Genomic DNA, 18,878 nt, shown 5'->3' with positions numbered 1-18,878 from the left:
CTCGAAACGACAACTTTTCGGAAAACCATTTGTGCAGAATTAATCTGTGAGTTGATAAGCTGATCCGACCCATCGTTCGAAATTTCTCACTTTTTCGTCTGATGTGTTGCCAAAATAAACAATGTGTTTACACACTGAGCGAAATTTTGCAATTTTTCGTTATGTTTTAACCCTAAACCATAAACAGGTGTCCACTTCCTTTAATAAACAGTCCTTAGCTATTAGGTATACATAATATTAATATAAGTTTTACTAAAATAATAACATTTATTTTTGTATTATTGCATACATGGGGGGGTTGGTCCATACAAATTTAAAAAAAATGTTATGGTTTCAAAACCTCTCAAAATCGGTCCACGTAGTTAATGAATAGTCCCTAATAGCCCATAAACTGTATCATATTTATTTGTATCGGGGATAGTGCCAACTTCATGGAATGCCTCATAGCGGGTCGTAATAAACGTTAGTTTGAGAACCGCTGCTTTCAAATAAGTGGAATTGTGGAAGCGAAGAGCAATCGCTGATGCCACGGTTCGATAAGGTTCGCCCTCGAAAGGTCAAATAGCTTCGAAATTCGGAATGAAATCATTAGCCGGATTATTGGCTTCCTGCAGAGAAAGGAAAGAACAACCGAAAAACCCTTAAATAATGAAGTGTGTTTGCTCTTGCTGCATGGCTAATTAGCGATTCCTTGGGAGGGAAATTGGACCGTGCTTTCGATGCCATTTTTTTTTCGGTGTCGTGGCAGAATTCCACTTAAAGGGTGATACGGTCAAAATTTGGTCAAGGGAAAACGCGTGTAAATCGGTGAAATCGTTTATTTAAAAAATCAAATTAAATTTCTTTTTAAAGTTCAATTAGCATAAAATTCAGGAAAAATATTCAGCTAGGCTTCCGCTTTTCCAAATCCGAATTGCCGGGCCTTACGCTTGACCCCTGCCATCAGATTTTGTACAGCCACCTTGTCCACCTTCTTCGCCGCAGAAAGCCAGTTTGCCTTGAACTGCTGCTCGCCCTTAGCAGTTTTTTTGGTCTTCTTTAGGTTCCGCTTGACAATAGCCCAGTATTTCTCAATTGGGCGGAGCTCTGGCGTGTTGGGAGGGTTCTTGTCCTTGGGAACCACCTGCACGTTGTTGGCGGCGTACCACTCCATGGCCTTTTTACCGTAATGGCAAGATGCCAAATCCGGCCAAAACAGTACGGAACAACCGTGTTTCTTCAGGAAAGGCAGCAGACGTTTATTCAAACACTCTTTCACGTAAATTTCTTGGTTGACAGTCCCGGAAGCTATGAAAATGCTGCTTTTCAAGCCACAGGTACAGATGGCTTGCCAAACCAGATATTTCTTTGCGAACTTTGACAGTTTCATGTGCTTGAAAACATCTGCTACCTTTCCCCTTCCTTTTGCCGTATAAAACTCCTGTCCCGGAAGCTGCTTGTAGTCGGCTTTGACGTAGGTTTCGTCGTCCATTACCACGCAGTCAAACTTCGTCAGCATCGTCGTGTACAGCCTCCGGGATCGCGCTTTGGCCGTCGTATTTTGTTTATCATCGCGATTTGGAGTCACTACCTTCTTGTAAGTCGATAGTCCGGCTCGTTTTTTGGCTCGATGCACGGTTGTAGACGATACACCCAGCTTATTTGCGGCATCTCGGAGAGAGAGGTTAGGGTTTCGCTTGAAACTACCGGCAACTCTCTTTGTCGTCTCAGCGGCTTCCGGTTTTCGATTTCCCCCCGATCCAGACTTCCTGGCTGTCGACAAACGTTGCCCAAACACTTTAATTACATTTGTAACGGTTGATTTGGCAACTTTTAGCGATTTTGCCAACTTTGCGTGCGAGTAGCTCGGATTTTCGCGATGCGCGAGCAAAATTTTGATACGCTGCTCTTCTTGCTTGGACGGCATTTTGACAACTGAAGAGTGAATTCCAAAATCAAAATAGGAGCAACATTCTACACACACACACCTTCAAAATGAGGGGTGTTCAGGTTTTTTAAATGCAAAATTGAAAGAAATACGTCAAGTTGATATTGACCAAATTTTGACCGTATCACCCTTTAAACGTGAAGGTCAATCGCATATTCAAAATCTCGACCAAGATTTCCATCGTGAACTGAATTTATAAATGAGTTAGCAAGAAACGTACAGTAGTTGCATTGATGACTTTTTTTTCCCATGACCAATTTGTATGTAATAGCAGACATTCAAATGTCAAATGCTGAAGAAAAAAAACACGGTCCAAATGAAGTGAACATCGGCGTCACTTTTTTTTCGAACCTCGTTACACGCCCGACAGTTTCAGCCGTAATCAAATATGACACCTCGTGCCATCACGAAATCCCCACGCAAAAAATGAAACGAGTAAATTTAGATTGAAGTGACGGTTGCGCAAGAGGATTCCATTTCCCATTCCATGTCCCTCCCACACACCAAATTTTCGGCGAAACAGAAAAACAAATTCTTTTGCCAGAATCCCCTGACAAATGCTTTACGGCATCATCGGGCCAACCATCGCGCACTTGTCGCACATAAACTGCCGAATTCCTGCTTTCAATTCAGGTGACGTCAGACGAAAAAAAAAAAGCGAAATTCTCTGATCTTATCACCATAAAGTAAATCCTCACCGCACAGAACCCAGCTTCCGTCTGTTCTCCACGACCACGGTGAAGAAGCCGGAGACTGCTCAGTAGGCTTTTCCCCGATTCGCAAGAAAGTGCCATGAAAAATTAATTCCTGCCCCGTTATGGAACTGTTCTTTTTTGTTTGCCTCTTGCTCAAGTTCGACAGCCATTTATCAAAAAACACCTGCGTGCCGGCCATTATAAATTCTCTTTATAACGATTGAATTTTTTTTGTTTTCTCTCTGTTCTTCCCCTTCCACAGGTACAACTCCAAGCTGGCCCTGCTGGCACTGCCGAGCGTCATTTTCGAGCCGCGGTTCCGCGGCTCGGTGCGCAATCTCGTCTACTCCGATCAGCCCGGAGTGTCCCCGCGGCGGCAGGAGATGCGCCAGCCCCGGGACATTAAGGTGAGTTGATTGCGGAGATTGGTTTCGGGGATAACTGTTTTCAATCGGTTAATTAATTTTTTGAAATTTAAGTTTGTATTTACCTATTATTTTTAATATATATATATATATATTTTTAATCATCTGACAAATTTTGTCTAGAGTCTGTGTATAAGAGTCACATCCATCAATCATACTTTATGTATTTATTATTATTATAGTCCATCTGACTCCCTAGTACATATGAGGGTGTCGCTAATTCGGTGGCGTCTCGTTGAGTAAGTACTACATGAAAATTTCCTTCCCTATCCCTAGTAACAGCAACGAAAGGCATGGCCGGGGATAGCAAGTCATGCTTTTGGTATCATTGTTTGGATTTCAAATAATGTTTACTCCGCAGCATTATTCCTGAAATCAGCCTTACTAAAAATTTCAAAAGAGACGTCATTGTCACTAGTTTCCAATCTACGAAGTATACCGTAACAACACTGAAGCTAACGCTAACATGTTGATCGCAAATTCATATCAAATCCTTATCAAGATCAGGTGTTGTCGTCGGTGAGGTCACCACCGGGATCGAAATCTTATGACGGCAAGTTGAACGGGAACTTGATACTAATTGTGTTTTGCTCGGTGGCCTTGTGGCGACTAATTTTGCTTACTGAGCAGAAAATGATGGGTTCAATATCAAGCTCCCTCACATAATAGAGTAGTAGGTGCTCTGAATGATGTTTGAACCGTTTTTAGTTTGCACGTCGTGCAGATTAGCGGGGTTCAAACATAAAATTGTTCAGATTAAAGGCAGGCCAGGGGGTCCACAATATAAAACAAAATAAAATAAAAATTTAAAAATTATAAAAATAATTAAACAAAACAAAAGTGAATGAATTCTCTACTATTCTGCCCACCATACAAAAGGTCTTGGTGACTTTAACAACTTTACCAAAGACTGTCCTAAAGTTGTCAGAACTTTTCCGACGCTATTTGTCTTTACCTAAAGATCCTTAAACTTACCTAAAGTTTTCTGAAGTTTCTTGAAGTTCTTTAAAAATTCCTGTAATTTTCCAGAAGTTCGCGGAACTGTACTGAAATTCTTGGAACTTACCCGTAAAGACCTTTATTCTTTCCATAGTTCTGACCTTTTCTGTTTTGTTGTGTAGATCGTATAAAAATACTATGCAGTTTACAGAAATTTCTCTACGGTCGCTGCAAATGGCAAGTCACATTCGGTGGATACATAAGGAATATATTCAATCAGATGATGATTTGTGTCAAGGACAGATAAAAGCAGTGGACGTCACTAGAAGCTCCAACGAGCATCTACGAGGTGACATTTAGGTTGACGTACTTTCCCTGCTCGATCCAATTCGTTAAAACCTAAACAATGAGGAACTCGCCGCTCAATATCCAAAAACAGCTACAGCCATTACAAACCCATACTAAGTCAACATGGTGGATGATGCAGTCAACTCACCAGAAGTGCTTCGTTAAAAGCTTCGTCAAGTTCAGAAGTCTTGATGGCAGCATGCAAATCTCAATGGAATTCTGGAAGCCGAAGTCAACCTTTCTTCGAAATCGGAAGCCCGGTCATTGCGTCCTAACTAAATTTGAGTTACCCTAGCCATTGTTCGCCGCTGTAACCTTCTAGCATTCCCAACAACCAAACAATCGAAAAACCGTAACGATAAATTCGGCAAACGGGTTCGGAACAATACACACATCTGCAGCATGAAACGAGAGCATAGCCAACAGACTTTCGAATAAACAAAATATATGCCGCATATAAGTGGCTCAGCACGGTAGCCCAAACAGGAAAAGGCCAAACGGAACGAGGAGAAAAGTTTAAATCGATTTCCCAACCCGCCTTCCCCCAGTTTCTGCCAGTCAGTCAGTGAAGCAAGATTGTTGCAACCCAACCAACAATAACGACTTGACCTCTACTCCTCTCAACACTACAACTCCACCCCTATAGAAGAAGTAGCTGTTTCAAGATGTTGGATCAAACCTCCTAGAAGACTCCAAGTTTCTTTCTCACAAAACCCGACAACAACCTTCTTAAATCCTTCACTCCAATTCATTCCTGTTTCGCCTGCATCCCGTCAAGCATTCTTTCAAGAGGGTTGATCCAAGGAAAGAGAAAAAAAAACCCAGGAAGTAAATACTGACCCAAAAACTAAAACAGAAATGAAATGAGATATCGAGAAAGCGTCCCACGTCCCCCTTCCAGCCGCCGTTTGGCAGAAGCTCGAGAACAGTTACTTTTCCGCTACACTGGCACTGGTGGCGAACATCGAAATTGCTTTCGGCCTCCTATCCTACACAACACAGTCAACGGAGTCAACAGCAGCAGCTTCTGGAGTTGTTGGCTGTTTTATTTCTTTATTCATTTCCTCCGTGCCGGGCCCGGTTCGGGGGTTGTTGTTCCGATTGTTTGGAATGGGAACCGGTTCGGATCTCGAAACAACTTTATTCGACAAACTAGAATTTATTGAAATTTCTTTGGCGCCGAACTCCCACTGACATGGCATGGACAAAGGGAAATTTTGGGTGATGGGGATAGGGTAGAAAGGACTCCGAATAAATGGGAAAACTCGCACCCAGGGATCTATTTTCTTAGGAAGGCTGGTCAAACTAGAAAAGGGAGGTGATACTTCACATATGCTGCCCAAGGGTTGGTTGAGAAAAGTGTTTGACTGTCGAATCGGAAAAGAAATTGAACCCAAATTTAAAGGTGGTGGATCAAGAATGCAGCAAAATCTCGCGGGGGGTTTCATCAGAATACCGCTTGGGGATTCAACAGAATCCCACTTGGGAATTTATCAGAGTTCGGCTTGGGGATTCATCAGAATTCCACTTGGATATTCATCAGAATCTCGCTTTGGAATTTATCAGAATCCCGCTTGGAGATTCATCAGAATCCTGCTGGGATTAATCCGGGATTCAAACGTTTAATTTTCCACTGATTTTGCCCTTGATTAAAGGTTTGAAGAGTTTTTTAAGGACTACAGATGACTTCTTGAGGCCATATAATTCCATGAAAAGTTTACACATATCTTCTAGATCCATTAGTAAGATGACCTGAAAGTTCCAGACATTTCATGAAGTCCACATCTGCTGTGCTGCCATGGTTTTTGTAAAGCTGGCTCTTCACTGATTTGTGAGATATGCACTGCCCCTCATCGCAAGTCGGTCCCAATTGCGTTTTTGTCAAAACTGAGTTTTCCAATGGAAATGAAATGGTAGCTAATCGCAAATGTGCCAAATGGCAAATACCGAATGCGCCAAATGGCAAATGCCGAATGCACCAAACGTCAAATCCCCAAAATTCCAAATTCCAGAAATGCCAACTGTCAATTGCCAAATGTGCCAAATTCAACCCAAGCAGCAAACTTCCGTCAAAATAAGATGCTGCAGCTTGATTGTGACTGAAATAAGTTGCAAAAAAAGTAACCACAACGGTTAAGTGACAGGTGTGCTGCTAGGAAAAATGTCAAAAGCGTCGAATGCCAAATGTGAAAATCATGAAATGCCAAATGTCGAATTCGCCATATGCCAAAAGCCAAATGCATTACGCGCCAAATTTCAAATGCCAAATTCCAACTGCCAAATACGTCAAACATCAAACGCCAAATGACAAATTACATTTGCCATGCCATATGTCAAAAGCGCAAAATGTCAAATGCCAAACGCCAAATCCAAAATGTCAAAGGTGCCAAATACGAAATGCACCAATTTCCAAATGCCAAATGTCAAAACCGTCAAAAGATAAACGTAGAATGCAACAATTGTCAAATTCTATATGCAATACGTGCGCAATGTCACATGCCAAATGCCAAATACCAAATGTACCCAATACCAAATACCAAATTTCAAATGCGCCAAATTTTAAATGCCAAATATGTCAAACGGTAAATTCTAAATTCCATACGTGAAATGCGCCAAATGCCCAATACCAATTGCCAAATACGTCTAAAACCCAATTTCAAATAACATATTACAAATGCCATACATAGAATCGAGGGGGACAACTCTATCTACGATGCAGAAAAGATTGTGTTTTGCTGTGTCTAGCTGCGCGCACGCTGAGTAGATAGAAAGAAGATTGATGACGATTCTGAGGATTTCCTGCAAAAATATGATGCTCGATGCAAGTAGATGCGACAAATGAAAGAAGATTTTTCGAAGATTGATTCGCTAGTGTGAGATTTGTTGAGCATCTTAACTTGAGATTTAGATGTATCGTCCCCCTCGCGTAGAGTGCACTAAATTCCAAATGTCAAATACTAAACGAGCCGAATGCCAAATTCGCCAGATACGACAATAGTGCAAAATGTAAAATGACAAACACGAAACGCCAAGTGCCAGATGAAACGCCAAATGTGCCAAATCCAAAATGTCAGAAACGCCAAATGCCAAATGTCAAAACAGTCAAACGACAAATGTAGAATGCACAAATTGTCAAATACCATATGCAATACGCACCAAATGTCAAATGAAAAATGCCACATGCGCCCAATACCAATTGCCATATGTGAAATGCGCCAAATTTTAAATGCCAAATACGTCCAACGTCAAATTTCAAATGACACATTACAAATTTCAAATGCGCTAAATACGTGAAATACGCCAAATGCCAAATGCCAAATGCTAAAAGAGCCGAATGCCAAGTTCTCCAAATGCGACAAAAGTGCAAAACGTCGAATGCCAAATGACAAATGCTAAATGACAATTTAGAATCGCCAAATGCGCCAAATTCCAAATTCCAGAAGTGCCAAAGGACTAGAGATGAACTAGCCTAAGGCTAAAAATCTCTTTAATAAAGCTTAAAAAAAAAAAAGTGCCAAAAGACAAAATGTCAAAAGCGTCGAATGTAAAATGCATCAAATTTCAAATGCACTAAATGGGGAAAAGGCAATGCCAAATGCCATATGCAGTACGCCAAATATCAAATGTTGAATTCCATCTTACAAATATGTCAAACGCCAAAAGCCACTAGTTAAATGTTCTAAATTCTACATGCCCTATGCGCGAAATGGTAAATGCCAAAAAGTGCCAAAAGGAATATGTCTTATACGCCAAATCCAAAATATCAAAATGGGCGAAGGACAATTACCAAATGGACCAATAGCCAAATGATTGCCAAATGCCAAACATCAAAACCAATTCCAAATTCTATACGCAATAAGCCAAATAATGCCAAATTACAAATACCAAATCCACTAAAAATGGGCCAAATGCCATTTGCATCAAATGCCACATTGCCGATCAGTTTTGCGATGGCCTACTAAAAGAGGTTTTGAGAAAATGAGGCTCATTGTCAATTGCTGATTTTTCACGAAGAACACGGAGGTTCTGGAAGAAAGATTCTCAAAAATATTGTTACACGGCCAAGATACAGTAGTAGGAAACGTTGTTTTGAACTGCTTTGATTAAGTGATCCATTTCAAATGTCAATTTCTAGATGCCAAATGTAAAATGTGCCTAATGGCAAGCATCGAAAGCTTCAAATGCCAATTGTTTCAAATACCAAATGTCAAAAGATTCAGATAGGGATTTCTTATTATCGGACAAGTTTGGGCTGAAGGGTCATGGTTTTATGAGTTTTCATCCACAGGTAGAATGTATGTACATTAGCTCAAAAAATGGGCAAAAGCATATCAGAATTCGGAACTTCGGTAATTCCAAATGCTAAATTCAAAATGAAAAATTCCAAACACTAAATTCCAAACGCCAAATTCCAAATGCCAAATTCCAAATTCTAAATGCTAAATTCCAAATTCCAAATGCCAAATTCCAAATTCCAAATTCCGAATTCCAAATTCCAAATTCCAAATGCCAAATTTCAAATGCCAACCTCCAAATGCCAAATTCCAAATGCCAAACTCCAAATGGCAAATTCCAAATGGCGAATTGCAAACGCCAAATTCCAAATACCAAATTTTAAATACCAAATTCCAAATGAAAAATTCCAAATGCCAAATTCCAAATGCCAAATTCCAAATGCTAATTTTCAAATTCCAAAAGCCAAATTCCAAATTCCAAATTCCAAATGCCAAATTCCAAATGCCAAATTCCAAATTCCAAATTCCAAATTCCAAATTCTAAATGCCAAATTCCAAATGCCAAATTCCAAATGCCAAATTCCAAATGCCAAATTCCAAACGCCAAATTCCAAATGCCAAATTCCAAATGCCAAATTCCAAATGCCAAATTCCAAATGCCAAATTCCAAATGCCAAATTCCAAATGCCAAATTCCAAATTCCAAATGCCAAATTTCAAATGCCAACCTCCAAATGCCAAATTCCACATGCCAAATACCAAATGCCAAATTCCAAATGAAAAATTCCAAATGCCAAAATCTAAATTCAAAATGCCAAATTCCAAATGCCAACCTCCAAATTCCAAATGCCAAATGCCAAATTCCAAATGGCAAACTCCAAATGGCAAATTCCAAATGGCAAATTGCAAACGCCAAATTCCAAATACCAAATTTCAAATACCAAATTCCAAATACCAAATTTCAAATACCAAATTGCAAATGCAAATTTCAACTGCCAAATTCCAAATTCCAAATTCCAAATGCCAAATGCCAAATTCCAAATTCAAAATGCCAAATTCCAAATGGCAAATTCCAAATGGCAAATTGCAAACGCCAAATTCCAAATACCAAATTTCAAATACCAAATTCCAAATACCAAATTTCAAATACCAAATTGCAAATGCAAACTTCAACTGCCAAATTCCAAATTCAAATGCCAAATTCCAAATGCCACATTCCAAATGCCAAATTCCAAATGCTGAATCCCAAATGCCAAATTGCAAATGCCAAATTGCAAATGCCAAATTGCAAATGCCAAATTGCAAATGCCAAAGTGCAAATGCCAAGTTCCAAATGCCAAATTCCAAATGCCAAATGCCAAATTCCAAATTCCAAATACCAAATTCCAAATACCAAATTCCAAATACCAAATTCCAAATACCAAATTCCAAATACTAAATTCCAAATACTAAATTCTAAATACCAAATTCCAAATACCAAATTCCAAAAACCAAATTCCAAATACCAAATTCCAAATACCAAATTCCAAATACCAAATTTCGAATGCCAAATTCCAAAGTCAAATGCCAAATCCCAAATGCCAAATTACAAATGCCGAATTCCAAATACCAAATTCTAAATGCAAAATTCCAAATTAAAATGCCAAATTCCAAATGCCAAATTTCAAATGCCAAATTTCAAATGCCAAATTCCAAATGCCAAATTCCAAATGCCAAATTCCAAATGTAAAATTCCAAATGCCAAATTCCAAATGCCAAATTCCAAATGCTAAATTCCAAATGCCAAATTCCAAATGCCAAATTCCAAATGTCAAATTCCAAAAATGTGAATCATTGCCTATAAATAACAATCAACCAAAGATTCAAGCAAATTGGAGAAGGTTGAATTTGTCCAATTTGTCATTTGGCGTGGAATTGCCCCAAATGTCAATTGAGCCAAATGTGAAATACTAAATGCACCAAATGTAAAATGAAACATATCGAAAGTGTCAATTGCCAAATGAGCCAAATACATAAAATGCCATGCTAAATGCCAAATTCCATATTCAAAATGTGCCCCAAGCAAAATGTTCCAAATGCCACATGCCAAATGTATCGAATGACAAATGCCATATTCGTCAAATGCTCCAAATCCCTATGAACTATTGACCTGTTGACCTGTTAAACTATATTCAAGATTGAAAATTTTAAACTTTAAATATCAACAACTGCCGTTCCCCACGTAGATTCCACTGGCACACCCCGCTCCAAAGTCCGTTAATAACTTAGCAGAGGAGAAAAAACCTGATGATTTGATGGACTTATGATGGTCCAACCAGAGCTATTTAATGCGACCAGAAAGCTCCTAACATCCCTTCAGGGCAGCCCCATTCAGAGATACTGTTTTCAGTGACAAAAATCCCATTCCCAAAACATAAAAGACAGACGGACCTGTTTACCTTTTCTATCAACCTGCAGCAACCGTCACAATACACATTCATAAAACACGACACGGCTTGCTCGAGGGGTACGACACAGAGCAGGAGAGGCGGCGAGTCGTAGCCGTCAAAAAAGGGAAGGTGCTCTTATCGTATTAGATTGCTGTTTGCTGCCATTCCGACCCAACCACCCCATCGGGTTCCTTGTAGAGCTTCCCCATTTTAGAAAGATTTTCTGATTGGTCCTTTTGGGTTGCCAGGTAGCATCATCCAGAGTTTCCCTTTCAATGCTTTTCAGAATAATTTATTTGCTCTGCTCGGAAGAAGTGAAGTTTTTGAATGAATCAGTGGTGCAGTTGGTTTTTTTTTTTGTTTTCGGCGAAATGGCTAATTATAAAAGAAATATTATATCGCATAAGACTAATGCGATTGAAAAGATCCTAAGCGTGCTTGAAAATTGAACTAGCGACCTTGATGAACGCTTACTCAAAAATTCGATTGAATTTCGGATTTATCCATGAAAATCAGTCCCCCTACAATGTGGCCATTTGGCATAAAACTGTGATGAACCTTTCCACTAAATGCACCCCTGCTCGACGACTGCTGCAGCACTTCACCATACCGACGAGAAAGTAGGTAGAAAGGTAGCAGAACACAGATCTTTGTCTGGAAGGTGTTTCCCTTCACATTTTATGTGTCAACCAGATTTTTTCCATTGAGCTTTCCTACCGCCTCCGGTCTTCTGCCCGCCCGTTCCACCTTTCTCATCCAATAAAATACCCTGCTCAAAATATGAAGTGTTCACCGCCACCGTCGGCTGTGCACTGGAGCAGAAGGCCCCAAGATTATAAGGATTCCGTTCCGTTTTGGTTGATTTTTTATTTCTCCCAGTGAGAAGGACCTTCCTTTCTTCTGTGAAAGAGTCTGACCTCGTCGTTGGAAGCACTTCATCTTTAAATCTCTCTATCTGTCTCCTGGCGTTGCTGCGGCAGCAGATAGACGTAACGCGTTCCATTTCGGATGGGAAAATCTGTATTCACAACGTTTCTTCCCACTAGACGGAGTTTCAGCAGCTTTGGCTTTGTTCACACTGCTGCCACTAGGCAAGTAAGTAGCGTTAAACAGCCAGCGATGAACGAACCTGGTGAAGGTGAAACCTGTGATAAATTTTTGGCTTTGCATCCCGTTTTGGGGGAGTGAAACAATGCATAGGGCTTCAAGGTCGGAACATGGAGACGCCTGGTTGGTTGAAGATGCCAGGGCAAGGGACTCGGCTGGAGGAGAATTTATGACCAATAAATCATACCGCTGCTGTCACCGAACGAGTCCGGTTCGCTCTGATATGATGTATGTTTTAGGTTGTAGAGAGGTCTTGTTGCGTTTTTTTTTGTTCAGTGCTAGGGCGAGGAAATGGGTCCTTTTTGAGATGGGTACGAAGGTACAAGATACTGACGTGGTTGAAATTGTAGATGATGCTTTTTGACGGAGGATGACATTTTTTGTAGTAAACGCAGAAACCGTAGGAAACTGGAATCAAAGTAACTGAAATTTGAACGTCGAATAAATCTTTGCACATAATTTCTTTGCGAAAATAAAGATCACGTTGAGGGAAGTTTGAGGCAGCTTCAATTGAAGCTCAAGGCAATTCGCCGAAATGATTTTTTCTCCTTTCCACTGAATTCCGCGTATTTCCCCCAGATCAGAAGTCAATATTTCTCAATTACTTCCAAGAGCCGGCAAACGCATTCAAAATTCCATCAGAACTGGACCTACTCCAACGAAATTCCCCATTTGGCCTTCACCGACAGCGAAAGATTTATTCCTGACAGGCTTATATCTCTTTCCATGCAGCCCCATAGATGAAGTGGCCATCGATTGGAGAGGAGGGGGGCACGGAACGATGATGAACAGACCACGCTCGACTCATATCGCCGCAGCAATCCATCACCTGGTTCGCTCGAAATCAGGCCATTCTCGCCCTCTCTCCACAATCGATGTCGATTTAGAAATGACCGAACGGATGATGTTTTTTTTTCTCTCACCCTCTCGAAATACTTATTGCCAATCACACACACCAATACCGTATGCTCAGCTAACCGGCAGGGGAGAAATAATCATTCAACTCACCTCGGGTGGGATGGTCCCTCAACGGCGATCGCACTGCGTCCGATTTCGAACAACTATTAAAATGAGGGAAAAAAAGCGAACCGATTCGGAAGAGGCTGAAAGGGACGTTTGATTGCTGAAAAGTTTGCCCGGTCCAGCGCAAATCCCCCGGGGGGAGCACAAGTATTTCGGACCGGGTGGGGGTCTTTTGGAAGCGAGCAATCAATTCCAACCGTTGCGTCGTTTGAACGTGTGTAGTGAAATATAGGTGGGGGTTGGAAATTTGATCGAAATCGAATCAGGTGGGCAATTTTTTGAATAACATTAGTGTGTATATTTGACCTAGAAATACTTTTTGTCTCAGACGTCATTTTCATTAGAGGATATTGTTTCATACTACAATTTATTTGAAAATGTCAAAAATGACATTTAAAAAAATCAATGCTTTACTTTTACTTTACTTTTACTTTACTTTTACTTTACTTTTACTTTACTTTTACTTTACTTTTACTTTACTTTTACTTTACTTTTACTTTACTTTTACTTTACTTTTACTTTACTTTTACTTTACTTTTACTTTACTTTTACTTTACTTTTACTTTACTTTTACTTTACTTTTACTTTACTTTTACTTTACTTTTACTTTACTTTTACTTTACTTTTACTTTACTTTTACTTTACTTTTACTTTACTTTTACTTTACTTTTACTTTACTTTTACTTTACTTTTACTTTACTTTTACTTTACTTTTACTTTACTTTTACTTTACTTTTACTTTAATTTTACTTTACTTTTACTTTACTTTTACTTTACTTCTACTTTAATTTTACTTTACTTTTACTTTACTTTTACTTTACTTTTACTTTACTTTTACTTTACTTTTACTTTACTTTTACTTTACTTTTACTTTACTTTTACTTTACTTTTACTTTACTTTTACTTTACTTTTACTTTACTTTTACTTTACTTTTACTTTACTTTTACTTTACTTTTACTTTACTTTTACTTTACTTTTACTTTACTTTTACTTTACTTTTACTTTACTTTTACTTTACTTTTACTTTACTTTTACTTTACTTTTACTTTACTTTTACTTTACTTTTACTTTACTTTTACTTTACTTTTACTTTACTTTTACTTTACTTTTACTTTACTTTTACTTTACTTTTACTTTACTTTTACTTTACTTTTACTTTACTTTTACTTTACTTTTACTTTACTTTTACTTTACTTTTACTTTACTTTTACTTTACTTTTACTTTACTTTTACTTTACTTTTACTTTACTTTTACTTTACTTTTACTTTACTTTTACTTTACTTTTACTTTACTTTTACTTTACTTTTACTTTACTTTTACTTTACTTTTACTTTACTTTTACTTTACTTTTACTTTACTTTTACTTTACTTTTACTTTACTTTTACTTTACTTTTACTTTACTTTTACTTTACTTTTACTTTACTTTTACTTTACTTTTACTTTACTTTTACTTTACTTTTACTTTACTTTTACTTTACTTTTACTTTACTTTTACTTTACTTTTACTTTACTTTTACTTTACTTTTACTTTACTTTTACTTTACTTTTACTTTACTTTTACTTTACTTTTACTTTACTTTTACTTTACTTTTACTTTACTTTTACTTTACTTTTACTTTACTTTTACTTTACTTTTACTTTACTTTTACTTTACTTTTACTTTACTTTTACTTTACTTTTACTTTACTTTTACTTTACTTTTACTTTACTTTTACTTTACTTTTACTTTACTTTTACTTTACTTTTACTTTACTTTTACTTTACTTTTACTTTACTTTTACTTTACTTTTACTTTACTTTTACTTTACTTTTACTTTACTTTTACTTTACTTTTACTTTACTTTTACTTTACTTTTACTTTACTTTTACTTTACTTTTACTTTACTTTTACTTTACTTTTACTTTACTTTTACTTTACTTTTACTTTACTTTTACTTTACTTTTACTTTACTTTTACTTTACTTTTACTTTACTTTTACTTTACTTTTACTTTACTTTTACTTTACTTTTACTTTACTTTTACTTTACTTTTACTTTACTTTTACTTTACTTTTACTTTACTTTTACTTTACTTTTACTTTACTTTTACTTTACTTTTACTTTACTTTTACTTTACTTTTACTTTACTTTTACTTTACTTTTACTTTACTTTTACTTTACTTTTACTTTACTTTTACTTTACTTTTACTTTACTTTTACTTTACTTTTACTTTACTTTTACTTTACTTTTACTTTACTTTTACTTTACTTTTACTTTACTTTTACTTTACTTTTACTTTACTTTTACTTTACTTTTACTTTACTTTTACTTTACTTTTACTTTACTTTTACTTTACTTTTACTTTACTTTTACTTTACTTTTACTTTACTTTTACTTTACTTTTACTTTACTTTTACTTTACTTTTACTTTACTTTTACTTTACTTTTACTTTACTTTTACTTTACTTTTACTTTACTTTTACTTTACTTTTACTTTACTTTTACTTTACTTTTACTTTACTTTTACTTTACTTTTACTTTACTTTTACTTTACTTTTACTTTACTTTTACTTTACTTTTACTTTACTTTTACTTTACTTTTACTTTACTTTTACTTTACTTTTACTTTACTTTTACTTTACTTTTACTTTACTTTTACTTTACTTTTACTTTACTTTTACTTTACTTTTACTTTACTTTTACTTTACTTTTACTTTACTTTTACTTTACTTTTACTTTACTTTTACTTTACTTTTACTTTACTTTTACTTTACTTTTACTTTACTTTTACTTTACTTTTACTTTACTTTTACTTTACTTTTACTTTACTTTTACTTTACTTTTACTTTACTTTTACTTTACTTTTACTTTACTTTTACTTTACTTTTACTTTACTTTTACTTTACTTTTACTTTACTTTTACTTTACTTTTACTTTACTTTTACTTTACTTTTACTTTACTTTTACTTTACTTTTACTTTACTTTTACTTTACTTTTACTTTACTTTTACTTTACTTTTACTTTACTTTTACTTTACTTTTACTTTACTTTTACTTTACTTTTACTTTACTTTTACTTTACTTTTACTTTACTTTTACTTTACTTTTACTTTACTTTGGCTGAAATTTAGCTGAAATTGGACGAAATTTTGCTGAAGTGTACAGGACCTGAATTTAACTATTACATTAGCTGATCTTTAACTGTAATTTGACTAAAAGTTTGGCTGTACTTTAACTGAAACTTGGCAGAGATTTGACCAAAAGTTTGCTGAAATTTGGCTAAGAAGCCTCAATTGAAATTTGCCTCAAATTTGGCTACAATTTTGAGTAAAGTTGACTGAAGTATTGTTTAAATTTGGTTGAAGTTTGGATGAAAAATGTCTGCAATGTGAAATCTGGATACAATTTGGCTGAACTGGGATTTGGATGAATTTTTTTCTGAAATTTGTCTAGTCTGAACTTCATTATTGTTTTAGCTGAACTTTGGAAGATCTTTGGCAGAAATTTGACTGAAACTTGACTGAAGTTCAGCAGCACATTAGCTGAAATTTTGTTGAAATTTAGCTGAATTTTGCGTCAAATTTGGCAGAAAATAACCCTTGTCTCTTTTTGACATGAACTTTACTATCACTAAAGTTGAGCTTTGACTGAAATTCAGATGATCTTTGGCAGAAATTGGACTGAACGTTGACTGAAGTTTGCCAGCACTTCAGCTAAAATTCGCCTCAAATTTGGATAAAATTTGACTGAAATATGACTTAAATTTGAATGAAATTTCTCTAGCCTTTACCTGACCTGAACTGAACTGTTCTATTACTTTAGATGCACGTTGATTGATCTTTAGATGATCTTTGGCAAACATGTTTCAGAAATTTGCCAAAAAGTTGAATTAAATTTAAAAGAAACATTGTTGTAATATGACTGCCAAATGGATGCAATTTCACTGATCTTGAATGAACTTTAGCAGCAATTTCGCATAAATATGGCTGAACTTTAACCTAAGTTTGACGGATATTTTGTTGAACCTAAACCTGACCTGAACTTAACTAATACTTAAGTCTAACTTTGATTGAACTTTAGCTGAAATTTGGCTGAAAGTTTGTTGCAATATGCCTGAGATTTGAATGAAATTTAGTGGCTGAAATTTGGTAGACTTTTTTTTTTTAAATTTGGCTGAAATTTGCGTAAATTTTGGCAGAAATTGTCTGTAGTCTTTGCCTGACACGAACATTACTATTACTATACTTGAACTTTGACAGAAATCTCGATGATCTTTGGCAGACATTTGCATGATTGTTGACAGAAGTTCACCAGCGTTTTAGCTGAAATTTTCCTGAAATTAGGATAAAATTTGGATAAAATTTGACTTAAATATGATTTAAATTTGGATGATATTTCTATGAACTTTGCCTGACCTGAACTTTCCTATTACTGTAGATGAACGTTGACTGATCTTTGGATGATCTTAACCTGAAATTTGATAAACTTTTACGGACCTGAACTGCACTATTACTTTAGCTGAACATTGATTAAATTTGAAAAAAAAAAATCTGAAATATGGATACAATTTCGCTAAACTTGTTCAGAACTTTCAATTATCTTTGGCAGAAATTGACTGAACATTGAATGAACCTAGGCAGCACTTTAGCTGAAATATTGCTGAATTTTAGCTAAAGTTTGACCGATATTTTGTAGAACTTTGACTGTCCTGAATTTAACTATTGCTTTAGCTGAACTTTGAGTGAACTTTAGCTGAAATCTGGCTGAAAGCTTGCTGCAATTAGGCCGAGATTTGGTTGAAATTTTCCTCAAATTTGGCTGCAGTTTATTTAAAGTTGACAAAAAATTTGTTGACATTTAATATATGACTGAAATTTAGATTACATATCCCTGAATTTTGCGTGACGTGAACTTAAAATAACTTTATCTGAAATTTGACTGAAACTTGACTGAAGATCGGCAGTGCTTAAGCTAACAGTTTCTAACAGTTGACCTAAATTTGGCAGAAATTTGGCAGAAATTTGGCAGAAATTTGGCAGAAATTGGCTGACTTACTGAAATTTACATAAAATTTCTCTGAACTTTGCTGAACTTAACTACCTATAACTTTAGTTGAACATCGACAGAGCATTAGAAGATCTTTGGCAAAAAGTTTACAGAAATTTACTGCAAATTTTGCAGAAATTTGCTACACATTCGGATTTAGTTTTAAATAACAAATTGCTGAAATATTATTGATCGCGCACGGACTGAACTGTTTCCTACGTTGTGTTTACGGATGTTTGAATAAAAGACACAGTTTGCTTGACCGTCCTGCCATGGCGGAGGTATTCGAGATACTACTCTATTTATTGATAGTGTATAGGGATACAATACAACACACAGCTGGTAGGGTAGGAACACAGGTAGTGGACGTTTGCACAAACAATTATATATTGCTGAACTTTGTCTAAACTTTAAATTATCTTTGGCAGACATTTTACTTAACATTTGATGAACTTTGGCAGCACTTAAGCTGAAATATGCCTGAACTTTAGCTGAAGTTTGACTGATATTTTGTTAAACTTTGCCAAACCTGAACATAACTTACCAAACATTAACTGAATTTTGACTGAACATTGATTGAACTTTGACTGAGCTTTGACTGAACTTTGAATGAACTTTGATTGAACTTTGACTGAACTTTGATTGAACTTTGACTGAACTTTGACTGAACTTTGACTGAACCTTAGTTGATCTTTGACCTAAATTTTACTGAAGTTTGGCAG

General features: G+C 36.2%; 1 protein-coding gene across 12 annotated transcripts in view; it reads left to right on the top strand.

Moving 5' to 3' along the window:
* Nrx-1 (Neurexin 1) overlaps nt 1-18,878 on the top strand; it is a 559,574-nt gene that overhangs the window by 138,337 nt on the left and 402,359 nt on the right. For all 12 annotated transcript variants that reach the window (XM_065223155.1, XM_065223149.1, XM_065223152.1 and 9 more), the window contains one exon: nt 2,885-3,029. In XM_065223155.1, the coding sequence (XP_065079227.1) occupies nt 2,885-3,029 (145 nt within the window). The remainder of the gene's footprint in view (nt 1-2,884; nt 3,030-18,878) is intronic.

This window comes from Ochlerotatus camptorhynchus, unplaced genomic scaffold (genome assembly GCF_037179485.1).
Source record: "Ochlerotatus camptorhynchus isolate MF236.1 unplaced genomic scaffold, CSIRO-AGI_Acam_v1.1 ptg000185l, whole genome shotgun sequence".
Classification (NCBI taxonomy): Eukaryota; Metazoa; Arthropoda; class Insecta; order Diptera; family Culicidae; genus Ochlerotatus; species Ochlerotatus camptorhynchus.
Note: the sequence above shows the minus strand (reverse complement) of the source record. Positions and strands in the feature narration are given on the sequence as shown.